This window comes from Cinclus cinclus, chromosome Z (genome assembly GCF_963662255.1).
Source record: "Cinclus cinclus chromosome Z, bCinCin1.1, whole genome shotgun sequence".
In the NCBI taxonomy this organism is placed as follows: Eukaryota; Metazoa; Chordata; class Aves; order Passeriformes; family Cinclidae; genus Cinclus; species Cinclus cinclus.
In genome coordinates, this window is record NC_085084.1 from 38,805,363 (window position 1) to 38,822,204 (window position 16,842).

At 41.5% G+C, this 16,842-nt stretch overlaps 1 protein-coding gene across 3 annotated transcripts; it reads left to right on the plus strand.

Moving 5' to 3' along the window:
* Positions 1-1,973: 1,973 nt before the first annotated feature.
* CLTA (clathrin light chain A) lies at positions 1,974-16,229 on the plus strand. Of its 3 annotated transcripts, XM_062512861.1 has the most exons (6): positions 1,974-2,213; positions 8,623-8,660; positions 10,515-10,632; positions 11,974-12,085; positions 13,498-13,551; positions 15,806-16,229. In XM_062512861.1, exons 1-6 carry the CDS (start codon positions 2,003-2,005, stop codon positions 15,975-15,977), a joined length of 705 nt encoding a protein of 234 aa, XP_062368845.1. In that variant the 5' UTR covers positions 1,974-2,002; the 3' UTR covers positions 15,978-16,229. The 3 variants fall into 3 exon arrangements, with proteins under 3 accessions (XP_062368845.1, XP_062368846.1, XP_062368847.1); XM_062512862.1 differs by lacking the exon at positions 13,498-13,551; XM_062512863.1 differs by lacking the exon at positions 13,498-13,551 and having other exon boundaries at positions 1,974-2,201.
* Positions 16,230-16,842: the final 613 nt, after the last annotated feature.

Here is a 16,842-nt window from a genome sequence, read left to right on the forward strand (position 1 = left end):
TATAGATTATTTAAAATAAATAACCTTACTGTGTTTCTGTGAGAGACAAAATCCAGGAAAGTCTAGTTTCCTCCCATACCAGATTCTGAGTTTTCATAGGAGAAAATAAGCACATGTTTTATTTGACTAAATGCAGTGAAGGGAGCTCTCTGTCATACTATGGCAGTTTACTTGTGCTTTTTTCTCTTGCAAATGATATTGATGGGGGGAAAAGTGTAACTCGGCATGTGGTTTATCTCAGCCATTAAATTCACATGGGGAACAATTGTCTTTCAGAGTTAAATTTTTCTCTGAATTTGGCCTCCTTCTGAAAGATGTCTGAAAACTTGTTTGGGACTATAACAAAATCCTGGATGGCATTACCTCTAATATTTCATGAAATACACAGGTTTATAGGCAACATATAAGCAGAATTAAACAAGTACCTCTTGCAGCAACTGCATCATCTTGAGGGCAGCCAGTGTAATTTTTTTCCTTTCTTACAACAGTACTTTCCCCTCCCCTCTCTGCTATGCCAATAAACTACATGCATGGCCAGCAGGTCAAAGGAGGTGATTGTACCCCTCTCTGCTCACAAGAGACCCCTCCTGGAGTATTGCACATAGCTCCAATTCCCTCAGCATAAGAAAGACATGGAACTGTTGAAACAAGTCCAGAGGAGGCCACGATGTTGGTGAGAGGACTGGCGCACCTCCCCTACAAAGAGAGACTGAGGAAGTTGGGTCTGTTCATCCCGGAGAAGATTGTGCAACCTCACAGTATCTGAAGGGTACTGCAGAGAAACTGGAGAGGGAGTCACTGTCAGGAACTGTAGTGACAGGGCAAAGAGTAATGGGTACAAATTGAAAGGAGGGAAATTTAGTTAGATTTTAGGAAGAAATTCTTTAGTCTTCTGGCAGGGAGACACGGGAACAGTTGCCCAAAGAGGTTGTGCATGTCCCAACCCTGTCAGTGTTGAAGGCAAGGCTGGATAAGGCCTGGAACAATCTGCTCTAGTGGAAGGTGTCCCTGCCCAAGACCACAGGGTTGGAATTCTTTGAATCCATTCTAATCCCTTAACATTCTACAGTTGTATTGATGCTATGTGTTTTAAGCCAGCTACTGGAACTGATCAAAATAACTCTCAAGAAGTTTTATCAGGAATCACTGCTCTTCCAATGACCATTTTGTCAACACATGGTCAATGGAACACATGCTTCCCAAATTCACACTGGTTTGACTGGTTACACATTAATGTATGTAAATATCAAAAGGCAGGGGCACCAAGAACATGGAGCCAGGCACTTGGTGGTGCCAACCACTAGGACATGAGACAGCTGACCATCAGCAAAAACTGATGCACAGTAAATTCCACTTGAATATAAGAAAGAATTTTAGTGTGTGGGTAACTGAGTCTTGGAACAGATTGTCCAAAGAGGGTGTGAAGTCTCCCTCACTGGAGATATTCAAGAACCATACAGACACAATCCTGTGCCAAATGATCTGGGATGACCCTGCTTAAGCAGGGAGGTTGAACAGATGACCCACTACAGTCCCTACCAACCTGACACTTTCTGTGTTTCTGTGACTTAAGCTTTCCCGTGTTAGACAGAAGACAGTCAAAATCACGAGAGAAATATGTTGGACAGACCGATGTTTTGGACGTATTCTGCGGGTTCGAATTTGTCTCCAAGTTGCCCATGGACTCGTGCTTTGTCCCAGCGGAGCACCTGTGCTTTGGCAGCCAGGCAGAGGTAACCCCTATCCCGCCGGAGCAGATCCCGCCGGTGCCGCCCGCTTCCTCCGGGCACGGCGGCCGAGCTCCGCCCCGCCCCGCCCCGCCCGCTGCTCTCTGGGCGCTGATTGGCTCGCGTTCCGCAGACCCCGCCACGACCGCTCGCTGATTGGGCGGAGCCGGCGGTGCTCGCCGCTCATTGGCGCAGGCGGGGCGCCCCCGCCCCTTCCGCGCTCCTGCCCGGCGTAGGCGCGGTGCGGAGCCGCAGCTGCCTGCCCGTCTTCACCCATGGCCGACATGGAGCTCTTCGGTGCTCAGCAGCCACAGCAGTCGCCGGCCGGGAACGGGACATCCGACGGTGGCGAGGAGGATCCCGCCGCCGCTTTCCTGGCGCAGCAGGAGAACGAGATCGCGGGCATCGAGAACGACGAGGGCTACGACATCCTGGAGAACGGCGAGGTGCCCGAGGCGCTGCAGCCTCCCGAGGGCCTGGGCGCGGGTACGCCCTGAGGGGGCGGCGGGTGGGGCTGGGGGTGAGGGGTCCCGGTTCCTCTTTCCCTCGGGGGCGGTGCCGGCGGGGTCCTCGCCCCGGCGCTCTGCCCCGAGCGGGCCCCGCTGCCCGGGGGTGGTCCTGGGGGTGGGTCGGGGCTGTTCTGTGTGCGCTGTGACACAAGGCGAGCTACCTCCCTGCTCCCTCGTTTATAGCTTGTGTGCCCTGAAGATGCCGAAGGCGTGCCCATATCCTAATGCGAGCGGTGCTGATCTCGTCTAATCCAGCAGCCAGCCTGCCTGAAGGAAGGCTTCTAAAAGCTGGATAAATCCGCCAGTTGAGTTCCTGTCTTCAGTGGGGGTGGTCTTACTCTTAAAGCATAAGAGTAATTAAGCTAATGTTTAATTTTAGTAAACCTTTAGCCTTTGTTCCATGGTAACCTTTGTACTGAATGTAGCCAACCCTACACTGCAGAACCCGCATTTGGAGAAGGGTGGGTACTGTGTGTTAAGGTGTGTAGGTTAGTGTGTTTCCACTTAGTCTAATGGTAGACTACAGAAGCCCTAAATAAACACTTCTCCTTATGAAAGGTTTTAGCAGAAGCCTGAGTGGAAAGGGGTTGATGTTGCAACTCTCTCAGAAGACTTTGCTTCTACTTATCACCAGGGCCACAGGGACATACTTGCTCTCATAAGACATCCATTTGTTACCGCAATAGGATGCAACTCTCCTTCAGACTAAGTTGAATAACTGCTCCCCAGTTCATTGTCAGAACATATTTAGAATTAAATCTTCATTTTGCAACCTGATAACAGAAATTACTGATGTATCTTATGTATGAGGAGGCAGGTTTGTAGTATCTGTCAATAAAGCTCATCTAGATAAACTGGGTAATGGAGACCTTCCCGTGCTTATTTAGTGGTGCCACTCACTGCCTTTAACATCTGCTCACTCATAAGGTCCAAAACATAGGGATTACATACTCCTGAAAAAAAAAAGGTGTTTACTGGGGACTGTCTTGCTCCAGCACAAGAACTTGAGTATAATTGTTATCAGAGCACCATCCTGTTTTGGTAGCATACCTAATTTGGCTTCCCTATTCTATGTATAGTGCAGAAACAGACACAGTGGACACTTCCCTTCTGGCTTTCAGAAGCCTTAGGCAAATATCATGTCTTACATGGGCTTTACGTTCCAAACAGACTCTGGAACATCAAAGTACTTGTTTGAAAACTAATTTAGTTGGGGAAAAAAAGTCTATCATTGACCTTTCTCACAATGTACCAGAACAACTAGATGTAGTTAGTGCATGTAGTAGTGACTGTTGCAAAGTGTTTGCTTGTCAAAAAGTTGGTTTGTTCAATGCTTCTAGATTCGTTTGATATTTAAAAGTAGTTCTTAAACTGCCTTTCAAGTGCTTTTTCTGAAGTCATGGAAATTGACTTGTCATGAAGTGCAAAAGGGTTATTGGAGAACTTTAGAAAGAAGTTAATAAAATAATAAATATGATGATATGATCCAAGAATCTGAGAAATCTAGGCAGGATCTGTATCTCATCTTGCTTTCTTTTATGCCCTAGGATTGCATTTATGCTCTGGCCTGTTAAATAGGTGAGGGAGACAATGCTTGTGGACTTTTGATAGTCCTGTTTCTTAACAGAACATTGATCTCCCTCCATGTTAAAAAGAACAGACTTCAGCCATGCAAAATGTACTGGTTCAGGCACGGTGACAAATGAGCTAATGACTTCTGTTGCCATTTGTGTTAGACATTTCATCTGATCAGTACCTTAATAAATATCAGACAGTTGTAGTCTCTGGCATATTAGCTCCTTAAACTCTTCTGTAACTGAATAGGTAAATGAAAATTTTTTCTTGAAACAATGTGAGTTCTTATGTAAATCCTTAAGCATCCTGACCAGGGATTTATGGATTTACTTTTTTAACTCCTTATTTACAGGTCTGTTGGATAAGTTCTTTCTAAATACTGGGCCAAAAGTACTAACTTTGGCAGCTCTCAACTGAAGTTTGAAGATCTTAACTTCAGATATAGTGACAAATAGTCATCAGCTTCTTGAAATACACTTTTAAGAATCACAGTGTCTCATCAACAAGCAGTCTTTCATTTCAGTCTCTTGGTAAATGATTAGACAAATACATGGACAGAAGTGAGCTAGTGATGAATTGAAAATATCAATATAGGGAATTCTGTTAATTGTTGTAATGGTGGATACTGGGTGAGTATGGTGGAAACGGCAGAACATTGCCAAGTTTGTGTGTCTCACACAGCATCATTTCATATTGCCATGGTCAGGGTTGGAATACTGATCCAGACCTGATCCATTCGTTATGTAAATAGCAACACCATTCAAGCTGCCTGAGCATGCAAATACTTAATCTTATTTCCCTTGGAAGGTGAAGCGTAATCCCTACTCTGGAAACCAGGGAGTACTGTATAAATCAAGTAATATAATGCTTTGCCTAGGTATTATTAATGTGATGTCTTATGAGATTTCTTTCTCAGTGATGAATCAATGTCCATGTATTTGCAGTGAGATTCTGACAGTAGCATGTCTTGAGGTTGTATCAGTTTGCCTGCTGTGTTCTCTGAGCAAGAGAGAGAGAGTTCAAGGGGAAATGTGTGGTTTCTAGATAGCCAATATACAATCCTCATGGCAGTTTGTCAGGTAGCTTCTTATGGGAAATTTCATTCAAAGACAAGCAGTTATATATGTTAACAATCATGCAAATACACAAGTTTAATGTAGGCTGACTAGTCTCAAACATTGCTTTCACATTTTCGTGCTCTGTAAGTTTCATATGAACTTGACTGAATTATGTTTCTCTGTCTTCGAAAGTCATTCATGAACCTCTAGCAATTAAGAAAATTAATCGTGTCTGGTGGGTTGTCTAAGTATTTAATTTAATAGCATTTCAAGAATTGAGTATCAATTTGCTTCAAAATTGTTTAGGAAAGAATTGATTCCTCCTGTCTCTATAGTTAGCACCACAGACAGAAAGAATTCTTGTCTGTGACTATTGATTTTTTTCTTAATTGTTTGAACAGCCATTGATCTGCATTTTGCTGTGCAATCAGTATCTGAGGCTTCAGAGCCCCATAAGACAGCACTGAGAAAGGTATGGTATCACTCTAGCTTGTGTTAGTGATGCTGCATTATTATGAAGTCAGAACAGAAAAATCTTAATTTTTTTTTTGTTTTCAAGAGAATACTAGTAGAAGTTTACAGAAGCTGGAAATTACAGAAGCTGTTACATTGGAAAATTACAGGAGCTTTTATGGCACAGTATTACTGCAGGTGTGTTTTATTCTATCCTGTCGACTATATTGGAAATGAGGGAACTAATGGGTTTTGATAGGACAGCAGATTAGAACTAAAACACTGGAAAGAAGCACTCTTCTTGAGCTTCTTGCCTTTATTTTGCACACAGGCATAAGAAGAAGTTATAGCTAGAAAAATTATTTCTTCTCCAGGTTCATGCATAACTATGCAAACAAAAGTTCTGTAAAAGATTCTTCTTTCTTATCATCTTATGTGTGAGAGATAGAGGTAAAAGGAAAGCATGACTGTGCCTAAAAGAAAAAGGATGGGAAACTAGGCCTTGGGTGGTGAAGTTACTTAACCTTATGTCAGAATATGTTAAACTTTGCTCTTCTGTTGGTTTAACTAGAGCTGCTAGCTCACTGAAAGTAGCAGTACTTAGAGTACTTGTTTTTTAAAAGAGTTGCTGAAGATAACTCATTAAAAATCATTCTATTTTAAAAGAGTATAAGAAAAATGTTTCAATGTACTGCAAAACCCTGCCTCTAATGTTTTGGACAACAGACCTCTTTTGCATTGAGAATAAAACTTTAGAGAGGCTGGTGAACAAGGCTAAGCTAGCTTCCTTTTAGACCAAGTGGTATTGGGTGGTAATAATGCCAGCAGTAGCCTTCAGAATAGTTGATCATGATTGTTATAAACCTCTGAGGCCATATATTGACTTCTAGGACTGAAGTGACAAAATGGGTTTTGTATTTATCTTCAAACTACCCAGTCTTTTCTTTAGTAAACTGTAGTTAATGTGGAGGGCATTGATGCTAGCTTTCTATTTATGTCAAGCTTGGGTGTCGTATCTACTGTGAATGCAAGGCAACTGATATGATTTAACCTCTTCAGACTATTCCAGACTCTAAAAGGTATCTAAAGGTACAAAATGTGTTGTTGTATGAAAATTCGTTATTACCATATTGTCGGCATACATTGCAGAACTATAGATGTTTGGGCATATTCATTGCAACAGTGCCCTTAATGTCGATTTTAACTTCAGGAGACAGAATACTGTGAAAGAATTGGATGGACTCTGGAGCCAGTAGAGAGGTTTCATTGTTCATGGCTGCTGAAAATGTTATGATGGCATTACCAGTATTTAGGCTTTTTCTGTGGGAAGCTTATGAAATAGCATGTTTCTGTGAACAGAAAAATCTGATACACAGCTAGCATTAATTACTGATATGAAGGCTGGCAAACAGTTTTCCTGTACTTCATACTTACTTATGCAAGCATGAAGACTAGAGAGCTGAAATGAAGGAATGTTTGACTATTAGTTTTGTTGTGCTTAGCACACTTGTATTGGCATATGACAGCATGCTGGTACAGTTCTATTTCCTCCTCTGCTTGTGATATGCTCAGTCAGCATGCTGACTCTGCAGCTTAATTGCAAGTTCTAGGGAGCTCAGAACAGATGGGAAATTTGTTCTAATATTGCCAATGCTTCTGACCTGAGTGCCCTCTGGAAACCCTTGGTTCAATGGCTGTTCGTGTCTGGTTCTGTGCAGAACGAAAATGGCCCTCAGACAAACCTGTGTGTTTTCATCTCAGGCACAGCCTTAAGCAATGATGTTGTTCCTTTTACCTGAGTAGACTACCAGTCTGAGCAGTGAAGACCATAATGAATGTTTTTTGGTGTGACAAGAAAACTTAAACATACTACCACTGTTCTTGGAAGCATCCTCAAGATCTATGAGCCTTCTGGCCCAGCTGATGACTTTGTCTTTGTAAAGCCCTCCTGTACCTTGAAGAGAAGTAGGAATCTGACAAAGTAGCAACCATCTCTCAGTTATGGGAGTCTAGTTACAGAATATCAGTTTCTCATAACTGAAAAGCTATTTTTTCTTAATTTGAGTCTTCCCCTGCCAAAGTTAGTATCTATGTTCTTGGGGACTAGTATCCTCCAACTCAACTGCCATTCTCAAACTGAATTTACAGTCCTCTTCATAACACAGCTAATGATTGCTCTTCAAGGCTCAGAAAGACTTAAAATACTTGCCTACTTTCCTGATGAAGGAGTATGAAGAATTTCCTGTGTGCCATTCACTAGTACTATGAAACTATGCATACTGCTGTATTGTCTTGCAAACAAGACAATACAGCAGAATGATGTGCTTAGTTTTATCTATTTTTAAGAAGATGGTGCAAAGTAACTTTTTTTTTCCTGCTTACTGTTTGGTACAATCACTTCTTTCACTGAGGGGTGTGTTATGGTGGAAACACTCCTGTGTGATGGATTTATCCATGGTGGCATGAGTAACATGGCTACTTGGTATAGCACGCAGACAGATGTGATATGGCCATGCTCCAGAGAGATGCCCTGCTGAGATTTAGCAGTTCTTGAAAATCTTGGTGTATTTTGTGTAGCCCAGAGATTTTAATAGTTTTAAAAACTTTAAAGTTTGATTTACAACTGGCACGTGTTCCCTATGGCTGTGTTTTAAAAATACAAAATTTTAGGGTTCTGTGGCAAAGATTTGTACCTGAACCTGTTTCTGAGGCTCTCTTGCCAGTGTCACTTCAGAGAATAATGCTGCAACTGAAGCAGGAAGCTATCAAGCATGCCATCACAGATAGGAACAGTAAGGTGACTTTGCTAGGATTGTTAGCTATATCTTTTGAGCTGATTAGGAGGTAACAACACTAGGATAAGAATTACCAGTTGTTGACTGCAGGATTGTTAATATTCCAGGTAGACACTAAAAAAGTGGTAGTCATCCTTCTTAACTTCAGAACAGTTGTATAGTAGTCAGCTTCTAAGAGAGGAAGGACAAAGTAGGAGTAGCTTTAGAATGCAGTCTGTAGCAGCCTCTCAGCAGTATCACCTCTGCTGTTTATGTTGTTAGAAGCAAGAGCTCATGATGCAGAAATAATCTTGTATTTCTGATTCTGCAGAATGGTGGTTCATTTGGTTTTTCATGCCTGTCGAGAAAAGTGCAGGGAGAAGGAAGTGTCCCTGCAGGGTATCAAGTAACATTCACAACTCCCACATTACATACTCTAGTAAAGCTTTCCATCCAAGTTACAGAAATCAGTAAATTTGGCTGTTCTATCTTTTCTCGAATGACTAAACAAGTCACCTCTTTACAGATGCTGTTGATGGAGTGGTTAACGGGGATGTCTATCAGGTAAGATAGAAGTATTCTGTACTTAGAATGTGCTGTTCTACTCTGAGAACTTTACCTTAATGTAGACTGATACTTCCTATTTCTTGTCTTTAAAGTAATTTTGTATCATATCTGAGGAGGGTCTTCTATTCTGGTAGCTCATCTCATAAAGTTGTCAGTGTTCTTGATTATGCCCATCCTCTGAACTTAGAGGCAACTTAAAGCAGCAGTACATTTTTAAATTCAGCTTAACAGTACATAAGCACTGTAAAGCAGATTGATAGGCTTTGTGATATGACTTTACATTGGCTTTCTCTGACTGCTAAACTGGAAGTGTGCTCTGATTACCTAGTTTAAAGCAGAATTTTCAGATTTGCTTGCTCTTTTAAGATAATTCATGCATCCTGGTTTTCTTATCAAGATGGTCTTACAACGGACAGACTGAAAACACTATACATTTCTTAGTGACATGACGTTGCATGAAATTAAGCTGATGGCTAAAAAGCTCAGTCACAGTAAGAAAGTATGTTAGACAGCCATGGTAATGACAGAAGGAGGAGGAGATACCTGCTTAATTGGTGTCAGGGAGGAATGAGGCATGCCAAGGCAATCACTTTGTTGTAACTGAATTTCAGTGGACATTGTGTCCAAGGCATGGTCATTGCCTGGTGTCACAGGGCTCGTTAGCCCTGATTAAATGAATGCTTGGGAGCAATGTACTTCTCCTCGGAGTTTTAAGTGAATGTTGAGCTTTGTGGAGACACGAACAGCTTTCACTGTTGCTGACAGCATTACTGTGAGATTGATGGGACAACTTGTATTTTACAGGCCCTTTGCACTTTCTTGTACAACAGAAGGTAGATTGCCCTCTTTAGATACCTTGATTTTGAGTTTGGAATTCTAAGAGACCAGTTGGTTTGGTTGACAGAGCTTCCTCTTAATGAGAAAGAAGAGACTGAATAGGCTATGCATAACTTACGTTCTAGCTGCCTGTAACTAGCTGGCCCTGCAGCTGTCCAGTTTATTTTGCTTCAGATTAAATGTGAAGTCTGGTGGTGTTGCACCAGCCTAGTGTCTTCTCATTGCATTATTCCTTCATTGAGGGCTACAGGAGGTCCAGGACAAGGCACAGTCAAATCTGTGGTTAACTGCAACAGACCTGGTACTTGTAGGAGTGGTGTTTCTCAACTCTGTTAGGGGTAGGATGAAGCAATAAAAGTTGTTAAACTTAGAGTATGTTCTGTAGCAAATACCACAATATTCATTAGCTTTGTAAATGTGGGGTATTAATTAATTTCAAGCTTTTGAGATACTACATTGTGAAAAGGCTGCTAGTACTCTCACTCCTCTGATGGTTAAATATTGAAATGCCTCTTGTATTATAAGCTGCATACAGAAATCCAGATTTTGCAATGTGGTATGCAAATGTCTCTTGAAGAAGACAAATAAGTTGCAAAGAATGTTTTATACTCCTGTGCACAAATCCGTAAAGAAAATTACTTTCACAGCAAATATTAAAGGTGAGATGAACTTGGGAGAATATCTGGCCTACAAATGTGTAGTGGGGTGCTGGGCACTGTCTTCTGCCTTCTGCAGCCTTAGTGCTCTGGCACCAAGTGTTTGTGGCTCTTGTATTTCCAGTTGTCTTGAATTTTTGTTTGATCCCTGGTTTCTGGAGGAAGTCCTGTGTTAATTTCCTTCAGTTCCGCTGTAATTTGTAGGAAGATGTTTTTAATGGTGGAAATATGTTACAACATCAAGTGAATGTGTTATTGGTTCACTTAAAATAGAGTCTAATTTTTTATAGCTGGCAGGCAATTATCTGAAATATTCACTTGTTGTACACAAATGACTTTATTATTCCTTTCCTCCAAGGAGAGTAATGGTCCCACACACTGCTATGCTGCCATCTCCCAAGTAGATAGACTGCAATCAGAACCAGAAAGTATTCGTAAATGGAAAGAGGAGCAAAAGGAGCGCCTGGAGCAACTTGGTAAGCATGGTATTTGTTGAGTAACTTAATGTCAGCTTCTGTCAGGCTGAGAGAATTGGGGTTGTTCCACCTGGAGAAGGCTCTGGGGTGACCTTAGAGCAACCTTCCAGTACCTAAAGGGGACCTACAGAAGAACTGGAGTGGGAATTTTTACAAGGGTGTGTAGTTTATAAAGGATAAGGGCTTTAAACAGAAAAAGGGGAGGTTTGGATTAGCCATTAGGATAAAATTCTTTATGCTGAGGGTGGTGAAGCACTTGCACAGGTTGCCCAGAGATAGTGTGCATGTCCCATCCCAGGGTGAATAGGGCTTTGAGCAGTCAAAAGCTCTGTGGCAGAGGAGATAGAACTAAGTGATTTTTGATTTTTAAGGCCTCTTCCAACTCAAGCCATTCTATGATTCTTAAGCAGTAGAATTCTGAACCATGGCACTGCCTCTTCGGAGTCTTGATGTGCTTCCTGAGTTCAAGGAGCAAGCCTGGATGAGTCTTCTAGTAAGCAGACTTAATACTGTTGTGTGAGTCAGCAAGCAAGAGGCTTCTCTGAACCTTTACTTACAGATGAGCTGACAGAAAATGAACAGCTTTTGTAATATAAAAAGATGATAATAAATAGTGCAGGCATTAGTAGTTTATTTCAAAGGATAAAGATTACTCATTTTGTAATTGCTGAAGCCATCTGTTGTCACATGGATTTTAATCTAATAACTAAATTAAGAAAGCAGTGGATTATTAACTAAACTAAACACAGCTATCAAATGCCTAGTGGTACCTACCCATGGACAGTGTTTAAGAGACTACAAACTGGTGTGCTTCCCACTTACATGGTGGAGGAGCCTTTGCTTGAAATTGCAAGGACAGAACCTTCTGTAAAATGTCATTCTGGCTAGGGCTGACCCTTTTGCTCCTCTTTTGGGCTAGTTACAGCAGATGAGGTTGTCCTGAGCTGTAGGTTGTGTGTAGAGTGCCAGATTCCTTCACTTTGTTTAAGCATAGAGGCTTTACAAAACTTTGTTCCAGCACTGGCATAGCTAGGTGATGGTTCTGGTTTGAGCAGTTTGCAGACCAACAGATTAACTGAATCTGAACTACTCTGCAAAATGCCTATCCTAAACTGAAATGGACTGTCCCAGTTATGCAGCACAGGATTTCTGTTTAGCTAATCCTTTGAATGTTTGTAATATTTAGAGTTCTCATAGCCTAAATCAGAAAATCTTCTAATCCTTACCTGAGCTGGTGAAGCAACTGTCTGCAGTAGAGTGCACCCTGAACCATCAGTTGAAATGTTTGCAAGATGCATTTGGATACAAACATGACTGACAAAACAATTCTTAAATCTTCAGATGCAAATTCAAGAAAGCAGGAAGCAGAATGGAAAGAGAAAGCAATAAAAGAGTTGGAAGAGTGGTATGCAAGGCAAGATGAAAAGCTTGAGAAAACAAAAGCCAGTAACAGGTAAAGTTTCTCCAGCCATCAGAAGAATTATGGTTCTACTTAAGAAAATAATTGCAGAGGGAGATTAGAATACTTCTTGTATGTCTTAAGACAATAGTCGTTCCCATCATTAAAGTAAACACTCCTAATTACCTATCCTTTTAAGTTTTCTTAAATAATCTAGATTTAATATCCAGGAAGCATTAAGATGATGATCAAGTATTCCTAAAGATTCCTTTGGACATAAAACTTGAACATGGCCAGAAAATACTTTACCCACTTGCTGTCATTATCCCAGCTGCACAGGCCTTCAGTGTCTGCAATTACCTACCCTGAGATTAGCATTCTTACTTTGCTTACTTTAGAACATACGGAAGTGGCATTCTAGTTAATCTTTGCTACAGGTCATTTCATTAAATATCTTAAAACCTTATGCTGCTCTTTTTGGAAGTAGTTCAGAAATAGCATGACTCAGGTCTACTAGTGAAAAACTAAATGCTGACTGTGTCTGTAGTGGTTTGAATTGTCCAATTGTGGGTCCTGTGGCAGAAAGTGATGACTTGGTTGCCAGAATAGTAAGTTCTTAGAGTTTCTTAAAAGTTCTCTCTGGAATTGTGACTTCAAGCTGCATGCAGGTAAACGTGATAGAACTGACTTAATGCCTCTTAAATCTCTAAGTCATTCTGTCCAGGTAATCATCAGGACTGCTTTATATTTTGGAAACTCACAGGGTTCAAAATGAACTGCTGTTTTCTTAATTTTGTTGGGTTTTTTTGTTAATTTGTTTTTTTTTTAAATACCACTTATCAAAATAGCCATCAGGTTTGTCTTTATTAAGAAAAGTCCTAGGTAGACTACTCTTCTTTGTAAAGGAAGAAAGGAGGTCTACACTGCCTTCAAAATTATGGATTTGCCACTTCCATTCATTGAGGAATTCATTACTTTTTGGCTGGGCCAGGAAAGGGAAACTGGATTAGCTCTGTTCCAGTCAGTGACCAGTGCTCATGATATGCTCATGATACCTCATAGCTTTGTTATGGCCAGTGTTTCAGTGCAGGACATGGAGTCTGGAGCAGGGCTCATTAAAAAAGTGTTGCACAGAAGTGTTTGGCATTCTCATCACCCTGGTGAGATCTCTTGCCTGATGGTAGTTTCTGTCCTCTGGGAGTAGTCTAATGCTAACACTGGGACTCCTCTAGTCCTCAGCTATCTGGATCCAAACTTCTAGGATGTAGCAGGACTTCTGTGTTGCTCCTCTGACCAATGGCTTAATTGATACATTCCATGTGGTATCTGCTTTCCTGTTACAGTAAGTCTAGGTGATACAAGGTTAATGTGCTTTTAAAAACTGCTTCCAGCTATGTTCTGTACTTCTCATCCTTATCTCTTTTCTCCTGCCTGCTTGCCTGCCTGTTGGACTACTTGCTACTTAGGGTGGCAGATGAAGCTTTCTACAAACAACCCTTCGCTGACGTGATTGGTTATGTGTATGTTGCTTAACTACTAATTCTGTTTGCTAGTCAACACGATAATAAGCAGGATCAGAAACAGTGCTGAATGTCTGAGGGTGCCTTCTGAATATTTTTTACTTATTGGACCGCTTCTGGTCTGCAGTATTAAGTGCAGTTCTCCCGTGTGCACTGCACAAAGCCTAGCAATTTCAGATTAAGTCATGTAGTGTACATGCCACTGGAATTTTGGTAATGACTTCAGTAGTCTTTAGACCTAAGGGTTTGCAGTTGTTTCCAGGCCAGTGAACATTGCTTAGCAAGACGCTTTGTTGGGGGTGTGGGTTAGTGCCTGAGTTTCACATAGGTGCTGTATTTAGTCCATCCACAGAGAAGCAATGTTTAACTCTGTAATATGCAGTGATCACCTGCTTTGCCTGCGTATCAGAAAAATTTTCAAGCAATGCTTGAATGTAGAGGGTCACAAGCCAAGGAAGGTAGAAGGGAATTAATTGCCTGACATACATCAGTGTAGAAAATGTGCATGCATACAGAAGTAGGCTGTTAGAGAACAGGTGGAAAGTACAAAAAGGTGGTATTGGGAAATCACTGTAAACTGCTGGGAAGACATTTAGGAGCAGTGCAGATGTTTTGCCAGCCTAATAGGTCACTGAAAACAGAGCTGTGACTGTCAAGCCCCAGTGAGTATGCCAGTGTCTGAGGGGTAGAAGGATTGCAATGTTCATTGGCTTGTTCATGTATTTTAATTTCTTTCCTTAATTTGTAGACTTAAACTGAAAGATGGACATGTCATAGATTCTAAGGTGACACCTTTAGAAGGGGTACTGGTGGGCCGTGTTGTGGCTTTGAGTGCATTAATATTGAAGGTTTGGTGTGAAATTCACAGCTAACTATAGGTGGATGTAAACCAAGACTTGTGAAATGATGGATTTACAGGTGGTGTTTAACTTTTCTGAAATCTCCTGGAGTTGGTTTTGTTAGATTTTTTTCAATAAAATCCTTATTTTCATACATCCAATGCAAATGTGCAGTGTAAGTGCTGCAAAATAAAACTGGCTGCCTGTTTCCTGAATGTAGGCTAAGCTACTAGTGCATGTTCAGCCAGCTAATCATCTGCATTAAACTCATTCTCATTTTCTATATCTGACTTAAACTTTCTCTCGTTTCTTTTCTTCTCTTCACCTTTAAGCACAAACATAAATCATCCTTGCTACAGCCTAGAACAGTTAAGTAAAAAAATCTTCACTGCCCCCTAAAAGTGTCATGTCACATAAAGTAGCAGTGTTGTAGTGATCCTTGTCTTCAGTGGTGTCTGTAACCTTACCATCCTGTGAATAGTGCTGAACCCTCATGGGAGAGTCATTTTCACTGCTTTCTCTGTACTGCTTGTTGGAGTAGATGGATTTGGTTTGGTCTCTTGATGTTTCTTGCTGCTTCTGCACTCAGGCAGCTACCAGGGCCCCACAGTTCATGAAAACTAGATGCTGGAGTGTTATTCTTGCATTGAAGCGATGCTATTGGCAGCATAGAAAAGCCAAAATATTATAGCTGTGAAGCCACTGGCACTATCCAGTATGTAATGCACAAAGCCTCCTTAGAGTCTCCTTAGGGTGAGAACAGGGGAAATACATCTGTTCTGTGATGTAACCTCAAACAAATAATCTCCTCTGCCAAGATGTGCTGTGCTCTATTGCACTCACAAGCATGGGATTCGTGACTTAAATTCCTTATGATTCATGCTGCTTCACTACAGCATTTGGAATCATCAGCAGATAGTTTTATATTGGCCTGTAGGCCTTGGGGCTGATTTAAATCCTCAAATGGAATTTGTTAAAGACATGCTTGCAGACAGTTGTAAATTTCCAGTTGGCGAATGTCCAATATAAGCCATTAAGTGGCAGAGGCTTAACTAGTTAAGACCTGAGCATTTCTCCATAAATAAAACACCTACATAGAAGTACCTTACTTCTTGGAAGCTTGTGTGGCAACTCCTTAGGCCAAGACTCAATATCTATTCTTAAAACCAAACACCTGTATTCCAACATTTTACACAATCCTCTGCAATCCTCTGCACTGCTTGTGCATAGCATACTACTGCAATCTACCTTCATCTCCAGGATTGGGTAGTGGGAGCTTACGTGGCCATAATGTCCACAAGCAGCTGTCAGGTCACATTTCTTATGAAACATGCTGAAAGAAACTGCATCCTGTAAGAGGGAAGGAGTGCCTTATATACTGGGCATTAACACAAGGTGCATTGCATTGCTTTTAGGGCAGCTGAAGAAGCCTTTATGAACGATGCAGAAGAAGTTTTTCCGGGCACTGAGTGGGAACGTGTGGCTCAGCTCTGTGACTTTAATCCCAAGTCTAGTAAGCAGGCAAAAGATGTGTCCCGCATGCGTTCAGTCCTCATTTCACTCAAGCAGGCTCCACTGGTTCGCTGAAGCAAAGCTCGATGGAAACACTACAAATGCAATATCTTAACCTTACTCAGAGAAGTTATGTTTGATTAATTGTTTCAGTGTGTTTTTTTGGACCACATCATGATGTATCTAGAGCTGATCATTGTTTGATTGCATGTTCTTCCTGATGTTTCCTTTCTGTGTCTGAAATGGGGGTACCTCCAAATCTGTAGTCTCTGTGCTGTTGTGCACTGAGGTGTCACTTCCCACATTACTGACAATAAAGATCTGTTAAACGGCAAAATGTGTTGACTTGGGATGAATTGAGAAGGTCTCCTGCTTCCTTTTGACAGAGGTGTGGGTAATCATTTATTTTGATTGCTAATGATTTCACCTTGGTGGTGAATGTCCAGCCACCAGTGCTTCTGGTCTCTGCAAGTCTTTCCTCCTTGTTTCTTTAAGCTTTCTTAAAGCTCTTGAGAGCTTTAGTTTAAAAATTTCTCCCCTATCCAATTAATCACACTAGACAGCAGCTCAAGAAAACTAAAACAGCAGGCTTGTTAAGGGGCTTACCTTGCTTCCAGTGGGACTGAGGACACTGCCTTCTGCAGGTAGGTAGTTCTGTATAGTTTTCTGCTGTCACTGTGGCTGCCTATCTGAGGCTCAACACACAGTAGAGGGCACTGAGCAGTTAAGACTTTTGGTTGTTCTGTTCCACTAGGTTTTCAGTGCAGTCTTCATATGCAAGGACTTGTGGTGTAGAGGCTGTTTGGATGTTTTTGAACTGTGTCCTTGTCCTCACTGACCTTTGCAGACACTTCCACTAGAGTGGTGAACTGGAGAGGTGGAGAGCAAGACAAGGGAAGACTTGCTCTTACTGCTGCTTCTCTAGGTTGGAGCTCTGTCT